The sequence below is a fragment of the Plectrocnemia conspersa genome, unplaced genomic scaffold (genome assembly GCF_051122295.1).
Source record: "Plectrocnemia conspersa isolate PC_06_02 unplaced genomic scaffold, ASM5112229v1 ptg000011l, whole genome shotgun sequence".
NCBI classification, from domain to species: domain Eukaryota; kingdom Metazoa; phylum Arthropoda; class Insecta; order Trichoptera; family Polycentropodidae; genus Plectrocnemia; species Plectrocnemia conspersa.
Window position 1 is genome coordinate 20,121,529 of NW_028277175.1, and position 10,972 is coordinate 20,132,500.

The window sequence follows — 10,972 nt, forward strand, 5'->3', positions numbered from 1 at the left end:
AGTATACAATTTCTATTATCGCAATGATTTACGTTTAAAATATTTAGTAATATAATGAAAATATATGTGCATTAAAATGTAAACTCGTTAAAACTCTGATTCAATCGCTCATAAGTTTCAACAGCACTTTCATCTCGCTTTATGTTTCAAGTGCATTCGTTAAAATTGGCGCAAAATCCGCCATGTGTAGCGGCGCATTTTAAAGTATGTAATTAAAACGTACGTAACTTATTTTTAATGTATTATATACGTTATTCAACACAGACCTCAATAACCAAAGACAGTAAAGAAGTATTTGCGAAAGCAGATACATTGGACGGTGAATGTTTGTCGACACTCGTACAATGCACTAACATTTGTTTGACTCGTAGTGAAATCATCCAAAAAATCTGCGACAGTTCTTGTTGAAGTATTCAATTTATTCTCGCCACATTGGACGTGTTTTTGATACAGTAAACTAAAAAATATTACATATTGAAATAAATTATTCTTTTGAGTATTAATATGGATTAGTTCTATGGGCATTTTACTCCGTTCTTTTTTAATACATCACAGTTCTTCCTTTGGTATACACTGATTTTTTTTAAAGATTCTGTCTATATGCTCCGACATAAATGTCAAAATATTGTGCGGGTTAAAAAAAATCTGTACCCATTTTCGTTTTTTTCTAGAATAATTCAAACTTTCCACAAAGCTCGATTCCATGTTTCAAATACTCATATTTGTGCATTCAACATTCTCTTAGCATTATTTCCTATCATCTAAACTATGTTTTAGCAACAACATCCTTTTAGGCTCTTCGAGTTCCAAAAAAATGTCAGGCTCATTTGTCGATTTTTTAACTTTACTTTTTTATATAGTATCTAGAGTTGGCCTCATCATATCTTATACCTTACTGTCGATCTGGATTTTTTTAAATTTATTATCTTTTTTATTTTGATTAAAGTCTTCCTGATAATAATTGATAACATATAACATTGATACATTTCCCATTTCACAGCAAGAAGTGTCCAATTATTAATTTTATAAGAAAATGTGAAAGGGAGAAAATGTGTTTCCATTAGGCTGGTTCTCAATCGAATAATTCTCCCTATTTTTAACTACATAAATATTCCAATGATTGACTGAACATTCGCAAAATCTTGAATGAAATTTGGAAAAATCTTAGAATGAAACAATTTGTATACTTGATTGAGCAAAACAGGTAGTCGTTTTTTCTTTCAATATACCCGAGTGACTAGTGCCGCTCCAAAATCCATTGTTCTTTATGCGCCTTTATTTTGTTTCGAAATGCGAGGCAATGAGACGCTTTCTTTCAAAAATATTTGTGAATAAAAAATCAGCTGTCTCTATTATGACAGAAATTCGCAGAATTCGTTCATTGAACGAAAGAAAATGTTAGAAACGCTCTCCATCTATTATGGTTTCATGGAAGTACATTTTAAACGACTTTCAACATTTCAAGAAGGATGAGAAAGTGTGATAAGACATTTAAAAACATATAAATACACGTTTCTGGATGCTTTCGAAAAAACCACTCCTTTCGACAATCGCCAGGGAGTCAAGCAGAGAGGACAGCACACTTTTTATTGAACTAACGACATGGCTTTTTTTGAACTTTGATTTGTCGGTACATCATTGCAAGCTTTATTTTAGGGCAACCACCAGAGAATAACTCCGGCGGCATTCTCTACTACGATAGCAGCCTTTCTGGTTGCCTCCAAAGAGCGAGTCGAAACGTTATTTAGGAGGATATGGCAGATTTGTCCTCCCCTCCTCTTCCTTGAATTTGGCCATAAATTTCATGTCATTTAATAAAATACTACAAATCTTAAGAGGTTTCAAAAATACAGTTATGAACCACGCAGAACTGTTGATCTTGTTTCGTCGATCAGCGCCATTTTTGTTCTTGGTCTGATGACAGGGTAACTTTGTACGTTAACTTGTCAGGCCGCCATTGAAGGCTTATGAATATAAGTCAATAGTAACTGCAATCATTAGTAAGATCAACACAAGATTATTCATATGTATTATTTTATAAATCGTTAAGTTCTATAAACACTGTGTTATTATTCGAGGTCTGTGAAATATTATTATGTATAAGTTTTCAAAAACATTTTTAAGTCTACACCTAATAGTACTTGCAACTTATAAATTTACCTCTCGTGAAGTAAAAAATAATAATTTTTAACATTGTATGCAGCAAAAATATTAAAGAAGTTGATTCATATGAATTTAAAAAATAAACGGCACGATTTTATTGCTTTTGACGTGGATTTTTGACTTCTGAGAAGGGATAATTGTTTTTTGCGCTCTACTATTGGTCAAAATTTGGTTTAACTTACTTCATTCAATTCTCAGTAAGTCATAATGTTATAAAAGTCTTAATATGGATGCAAGATAACTGAACGTTTTCACTGCGACTGCACGAATTTATTGCTTTTGATGTGGATTTTGAACAGGGACGTCATTTGGAGCGCGGAATGTGAGGGATTTGGCTAGAAAAATGCATGTCATTTAATGAAACGCCATGAACCTAAAAACGATTAGCCAATTTTGCCCTTCGTGGAAAAATCTGAAATGACGTCCATGGGAGCAAGGCACTTATTAGAAGGTCAGAAAGGAGTTACTCGTCCTCCTGAACAATCAGACACTTAAACGAACCTCGCCGACAATTCGATGGTCTGCGCCCCTAAACAATGTGGTCTGAAACTCTCTCCTGTTACGTATATGTAAATTTAAATTAAATAAGCTTTGATTTTTTGTAAAAAACTCACTTCACGGCTTAATTTATTTAGCCTTTTAACGTTTTTTTAATAACAAAATTATTGCTTATAAGTAAAATAAATGCGCAAACTATAACACAATTTTGCACTGTGCGATAAAATTTGTATCATGTCATTATTATTTTAATTATGTGTGTATGCATGTATATTAAAAAATTCATGCTGTGCAATCATGTAATCATAAAAAAAAATATTTAAAAAAACACCTATTTATTATTTAAGCCAAAATGTATCCCTTCAGCTAAAAGGTCGTCAGCCCGTATTCTAAAGCGGTTTTAAAAATTAGGGTTCATAGAATACCATCACTCGATCAGTTCGAAGGGATTTGAATGCCGCATTATGCATGAGATTGAAGACTACTACTATAGATTCAGGTTATTATTGTTGATTTATTTAAATGTGTTTCATTTTGAAACGAACATATAACACAGTAATCATAATCGCGACCCCTTTCTCCAATATTTATTAAACTTTGTGTAATATTATATTATTACCTTTTACCATAATAGTTTATTCGTCGTTTAAGTTATATTTTCAATGGTTACTTTGTAACAACACTGACGAAAATAATAAAAATTAAAAACTATAATAATGGAATAATTAACAAGATTAGTGATTATAGTTTTAATAGCATTATCTTTATGACGATTATGAGAAGCCAACTCAATGAGCTTCCATAAGCAGTATAGCTCGTCAAATTAAAATATTAAAAAATCTCGCCACAAATGTATACTGAAAACGAAATGAACGCACCGCAACCACCACCGCAGACTGTAAACCAAATTTCTGATTATAAAGGGAAAATATAAGAACCGACTTGCGATTAAAGCGTTTCGGTGAAAGTCGCGACTATTTACGGTTTCGAGATATAATTATTTTTAGTCTATAGTGGGCGAACTTTTTAAAATTCGGCATGCCTACGCATATTTATGACAGTAAACACTTTACGAACGCCGGAACCGGCTGTTAACCGTCCGCAGCTAAAAACACTCCCATAACGAAGTGTGCGCATATCAAATCGCGGCATGTCCATCGAAACGTAATTTGATGACACACTTAGTTTTTGTATGGATAATGACTGCGACTTACGACCCTTTCTTGGCACAGTTTCGTAGAACGCCAACGACGATTACTGGCACCAGCGAAATATCAAATGCAAAATCGCGATTTATTTAAAAAAAAGAGTATGGGGTTTTTGATGCTGGATGTGAAAAAACTAGTCTTCGATACAAAAATATGAAATATGCCAATTTATTATCCCACGCGTAATACGCTTATACATTTGCAGCCAAAATAGACGCCGGAAAAGCTGTGTATGTAAAATACTACTATATGATATATGGAAATGTATTTGCCGCTATCCGGTGGTGGAGTTAAAACGGCAGGTCTTGTAAATAAATCGGTGAATGACAAGTTAAATTATCGGTGATGTGTTCTTGTGATGATTTTGATGATCCACTGATGTCTAATGCTGTGACTCTAATGCGTCATTTCTTCGTCCATCTACCTTCGCTCGTATGTGTCACATATTATATATTGTTGATTCGAGACGGCTCTGGCGAATCGCAGATGAGAATGTAAGTGGGGCAATTGCATCGCTTCTTGAACACACCCACGAAATATGTTTACGCCTTGAAAGTGAAACTTCCAGCTGGCCACTTTCGGCGATCGTTAACAAAGGGGCTAAATGACACTAGTATTTTTTGCGCAGGGTAGAACGCATCGCGCATCCTTTTCGCACATAACGTCTCAGGAGGCATGTAATAGGTAGTCCGTGAAATATTAACAATTATTAACGCAAGTGTTTAGTCCCGATCTCTGTCTTCCCATTGTTAAAGCCTTACTTTCGAGACGATTTTGTACTTCTTTTCATCTGTTCGAAACGGTCGTTTGAATGAATGACGCTTTAAGTTAATTATACAGATGATTAAAACAATCGCGTAAAATCCCAGTTGGGGTTCCTCAAGGAAATATAGTAAGGCCGTTTCTTTTCATTGTACACATATACCTTGATTCACGCGGTTTCACTTTAACGCGGTCAAGAAAATACTGTTAAATTTAAGCGAGGTTAAAAAATCATTTGCGGGAGTATAAAGATTATTTAATAAAGGTAAATTCAGAAGAATTTCCTGTTAGATATGACTAGAAAACAAAAGGTTAGATTAAAATAAAAATTACATACATATGTACAAATAATAGTATGTTTTCGCTTTACGCGATTTTCGGCAACCAATATGCCAATTTTGTATGGAGTTCTAAGTTTCGATTTACGCGAATTTTTATTTTTTGTAACGTATTTTCAATTTTTGTATGTGTTTTATGCCTAGATTTGTGCGAATTCGATTTACGCGAAATTTCGATGAGCCTATCTACCGAGGAAATCAAGGTTTGACGGTACGAGGGGAACCCAAAAGTAACGAGACTCGAGCTGTGAAGTGAAGGGATGTCAGGCGAACCATTACTACGTGGTGGAGTGTTGTAGAGGGAACCAGTATGAGTCAGTATGCGACGTTTCGTCGCTGTGAGAGCACTCATTTGTGCGTAGTATTTTTTTACCAAAACAATTTTTACTACGTGACGAAAACACGCGACGGTAAAATTTTGTTTTCTGTTGGAGAAAACGGCCGCGGAAACTCCTGTAATACTTGAAACAGCTTACAAGGATGATGCTTTGATTAATAAAGCTCGTGTCTACGACTGGTTTTTGCGGTTTAAAAGAGGCGATTTGACATTTAAAGACAAACCTCGTTCCGGACGCCCCTCAACTTCAAGAAATCAACACCGCGTTGTCTGTGAAGCAGTTTTTGAGTAAAAACGGACACCGATTATTCACTCCCCTTACTCACCTAACCTGGATCCCTATAACTTATTTTTGTTCCTTAGACTCAAAAGGGACATGAAAGGAAAACGTTTTGAGACTGCGGAAAATATAAAACAAAAATCGCCGGAGGGATTAATAAAAATCATCATTGAAGAAATGGAGAGTGCTTTGAAGGTGATCAAAATTTGTTGAAAATATATTGAAAAATAAAAAACTTATAAAGAATGTCTCGTTATTTTTGGTTCCCTTCTCCTATATAGTACTAGCGATTTCTCAAAATATAATAAAATGCGATTATGTATTTACGATACCGACGCAGCTACATTAACGAGGGATTAAGGTATAAAACCAAGCACGAATTACTATCTTTAACTTTCGTATAATTAATAAAAATTATGTAAATATTGGATAAGCAATAATGTCTAATAGTTTTAATTTTATGTAAATTCATTGAAAAATACATTAACTCAATTGATTCAGTCTCTCCAGTCAAATATTTATATATTAAATATTTGCTGTATAGTTTTTCAAGCCTTCCAGATTGTTTAAATGTATGCGTATTATTCACACGCAGTAGAAATATATAACTATGCATTATTATTTTTTAATATGAATTTATTTCATGTACGTGCCGAGTATATATGAACAACTAAACAGCAATATTTTTGGAAGGCTTGAAACGCTTTATTTAATATTGAGAACTAATTTTACTGTACCATAAATTATTTTTTGTTAACTTTGGAAGACTATTATAAAAACGTACCTTTCTCGATGAAGTCGCTCCATTTTTTGGCCCAGCCGCGAAGGCCCTTCGCGTAAGCTTTCTCCATCTCGGCTCTTTCTGAGATCATGTTGGCGAGGTCAGTGCACAGCCGATAGCCATCTTCGATACGCTTCGTGGTCCTTTTATAGTTGCCCGGCTCCCAGAAGGAGTCAGAGCTGACGCCCTGCTGCGGCTCGTCGCTGTGCTGCGACATCACGCCGCTGACAAACCACCCTGAAACCATAAAAAAAATCAAGATAAATATTGCCGTCGGATAATTTCATGGTGTCACACATAATACTGAGTTATTATGAACCAATGTGACACAAAATTACGGTTTTCCTGCATAAACTATGCCGTTCTAGATATACACATCCTATGTAGAATAATTGTCGACCCGGCGAAGCGGGTCAAACGTCGAGGAAACAATCCCCTAGAAAGCCCTCTTTGCGATTCGGATTAGGTCGCCAATCGGAGCGGACTAGAAACAGGAAAACGCCAAAAACAGGTCAACCGTCCGTATAGTAGTGGAATAGGAGAGTCGAGAGAACAATGAAGTAGAACCGGAACGACGGAGTGCATTTTCAGACATTCCAGTTTATATTAAAACTCCATAAATTCCAATGGAATTTCTAATTTGAAATTTTTAATACGAGAAAAATGCAGGTACAACTTGTTGCTGCCGAGAAAATATACAGCACATTATAAGCGTAGAAGTCAATTAGAAACCACAAACTAATAAGCAGCCTTCGTGTAATACATATTATAATAAAGACAAACATTAAATCTCACCATAATTTTTATTTCATATTTTGACACTACAGATTTGTAAGAAATACTGAATACATCTAAATCGTACTAAAAAAACATTTTTTAGGAAAAATATGTTTCTAGTCTTTAGCGGGCCAATCGTGGAAAATAAGAGACTAATCTCCGTCGTGCGCGTACTACAAATTAACTCCTTAAGTAGTGAGTTCATTTTACGTATTTTTCCATAATTATTTCTGTTGATATTTATTTATTATTATTTATAGATAAAAATCAGTTCTCAACGTTTTGATTGATTTTACTACTTTATTGTATTAGTGTTTTAATAATTTATTTTAACATTTTTCTAATATTAAATTTCGTTAATTTATTTTACATATTTTTTATGTATTTTTCGGCTTTTGTGAATTTTTTTATATCAATTTCTTGTTATGTGACATTTACGCAATCTTTAATTTATAATAAAAAATAATATATAAATATAATGTTTTTTATTTATTATTTCTTCAGTTATGTATGTAAATATATAACTGTCCGGGGTACCTCAAAACGTTGAAATATCAATCGCCGTACATGTACGGCGATACCGCTCAAAGCTTTAACAGCGATCTTATAGTATTGTGGTGCCATATGTTTGGGAAAAGGAATAACTAATTTTTTTATATACAATAGAGATTTTTTAACAATACGTTAAGATATATCCAATTATGAAGAAAAATCCGCCGTTTATTGGTAATTATCTGAGTTGCGCGATAATTCAATAGTTAATAAGGAAGAAAACTGACTTTTTTTTAAAAAAAACAATTTTTTTTAATACAAACTAAGCCCAACAGTATCATTTTTAACTACAGGCGGCTCTCGAATTTCGGACGTTCGACTTTCGCACGATTCGCTATTTCGTACATTCAAAAAAAAAAAAATTTAAATTAAATTTTTTTTTAAAAAACGTTCTGATAGCGGTGAATCTTTTGCTTCAATCGGACGTTCGTATGATACAAACAGGTCTACAATATGTTCAATTTTGCAAAATAAAAATATAATTAAAGAATACGTTCAAAATTGTGGAAAATAAAGATATATTTCCACAATCTTTAATGATATGTTTCCAAAAAAACACAGCAAAAAAACATGGATGAAATGGAAAATCTTTGTCATCGTAGATCGATGACCAACATCAAAAAGATGTCCCTCTGAGTATTTCAATTATTCAAACAAAAGCTCTTAGTTTGTACAAAGATTGGAAGGATAGATTAAAAAATATTTTAACACGGTTTTTCAAGCAAGTAACGGTTGGTTTTACAATTTTAAAATAAGGTGTTCTTTTAATAATATTAAATTTACTTGAGAATCGGCTGATGCGGATAAAGATGCTGCAAAAGAATTTATTTCCTAATTATCCAAAATTATTGAAGATGTAGAATATTCCTCTAGCCAAATATTTGATGTAGATGAGACAGGTTTATTTTGGAAAACTCTTTAACAATGAAAAATATGAATGAAGCCTTTACGCACCTTGACAATTTTTTAAATATTATGGAAGATTGTGATCCCAATGAAAAACGCATATATCAAGTGCGTGGGGCGATCAATAAAAACATAGCATGTTATAAAATACTATATGAAGGAAAGTTAACTCTTGATAACTTTTCAAAGGCAACACCCGCAAACCCTACTTAAACGTGTCTCTTAAACGCCTCTTAAACATCTTATATTTATTAGATAAATAAATATTTTGAAATACACACAATTTCAATTTTTTTACTTCCCTCGACTTTCGTATATTCTACATTCGCACACATTTTCAGGAACCAATTATGTGCGAAAGTCGAGGGCCGCCTGTACATTTTATGACATTTGGGCAAAGACCAAAATGGCCTAAATATGCACAGTTAAACTAAAGTCGAACCCCGAATTGTAAAATAAACAAATCATAGCAAAACATTACAAATTTGAGATGATTGAAAATATATATACTTGTCAACAGTGGCGTAGCTATGGGGAGGGGGGGGGAGAGGGCGGGCCGCCCCGGGCAGCACTTGCTTGGGGGCGGCATATTCGCGATGGGATCGTCTAGTGTGGTTCTTTACCCTGAATGCACTAAAACATATATAAATCCACGAATAATAAGAGTTTAATAATAACCAATTTATTATTTTACGCCACTACTTGTTAATGCACTCTCTCGAATCGTTATGAATAACTTTTATGAACTCATGATTACAGTCATGAATGATGGTGAAAAACAATATAGTTTACTCATACGATATACAGCATTTTCCTCTTTGTGCGAATCATCATCATCAAAGCAGGATTTATTCAAAACTTGAACATACATACATAAATATCGCGAGACGAATGTCACGAGTTCCATTAACACAGCGTCACAAATGAAAACGCCACCGTGACAAAAGGTTCAACTACATATATTATACATATATGTAATATAACACACGAGCGAATATAAAACTGAAAACATGAAAAGCGTCTTCCGTTACAGTATCCGGCGGCGGAGGAAATGAAGCCGACTCCATGGAAAAACCACTTCAAGTGGCAACGCTAACGTAACTCCCTCTGTATATTTATGTATCGTGCACAAAAATTGTCGTTGTTTGTAATAGACAAGAGCAAATCTTATCAACGCACACTTCTCTATATAGTCTATCTCGTTCTCCAAGATTGTCTTAAGCTATTCAGATCATAGTAAATATATAAACCCAGATACGAATGGCAAAACAATGTCAATCTTGATACATGAATAACTCTTGCTGCATACAAAAAACGTATATCGTTTACCGTTCAATATCGCCGTTGAAAAATCTATGGTCCGGGCATGTTTGACAATGAATAATTAAATTCGTACACAGATATACATATACATGAGCTCATTCCGGTCAAATATATAGAGATTCTCATCTCGTTGCGCAACGTCCAGTGTGTAAACCCGGCGTTTTATATGATGTTAAACAAAGTTAACGGTACGTGTATGTTTGCAGTGGAGGCACGAGAGGGAGGACCGACCGCGAAAAAAGAAGACTGATAACACTATCACGACTCGAGATGAATCCTATTCAAAGTCGTGTTACATTATGAAGATGTATAAGTGAGTTTATTAATATAATAATAGGTCATCCACAGAAATAATACTGGGTTGAGTACTTTGCTAATTTGATTATGTACTAATTGTATAGTGCATACAGTATCCGTTTAAAGATTGAAGGAAATCAGACTAAAATTACTATATCATTGTGTTAAAACATTTTTTCTCTCATTAAAATTATGAAAACTGATCCGAAGTTTAATTATTATTAGTAGTATCTCGTTTTATTATCGCTAATTAATTAATTTCTGCAATATGGGAGTACAATCAATTATTCATTATAACATTCTGATTGCTCAATATACTTTAATTTTATGTTAAATAAAATACAAAAAAGTCACTTGAAAAACAATAATTAATATAAACGAGATAATCGGTTTCATTCACAAATATACAAAGTACTTGAACGCTAAATGGAATCTTGCCAGATACATTAAATATTAAGAAAACATGCAATAAGATATTGATTTGTTACCACGGTACATATTTTTAATCTCGTTCTTATGGCGTACAATTCAATGATTAAAACCTAAAGCATTATACATTTATCGATTACAACTCAACTGCCACAACGCAAACTAGCCCTTGAGGTACGTAGACATATTATGCTGTTGAAAAGCAATGAAACGCGGTTGGTTGTGAAGTCATTAAAATGACATTATTAATCCTTTTAACGCCAAGCGCATTATATGATGCGCAACTAAATCTACTGTCTAACGCCAAGCGCATGATATGAT

The 10,972-nt window shown here is 33.7% G+C and overlaps 1 protein-coding gene across 7 annotated transcripts in view; it reads right to left on the minus strand.

Annotated features, from left to right (window-relative positions):
- Synd (protein kinase C and casein kinase substrate in neurons protein Synd) overlaps window positions 1–10,972 on the minus strand; it is a 76,828-nt gene that overhangs the window by 8,124 nt on the left and 57,732 nt on the right. For all 7 annotated transcript variants that reach the window (XM_088196646.1, XM_088196644.1, XM_088196645.1 and 4 more), the window contains exon 2: window positions 6,371–6,604. In XM_088196646.1, the coding sequence (XP_088052772.1) occupies window positions 6,371–6,584 (214 nt within the window). In that variant the 5' untranslated portion in view covers window positions 6,585–6,604. The remainder of the gene's footprint in view (window positions 1–6,370; window positions 6,605–10,972) is intronic.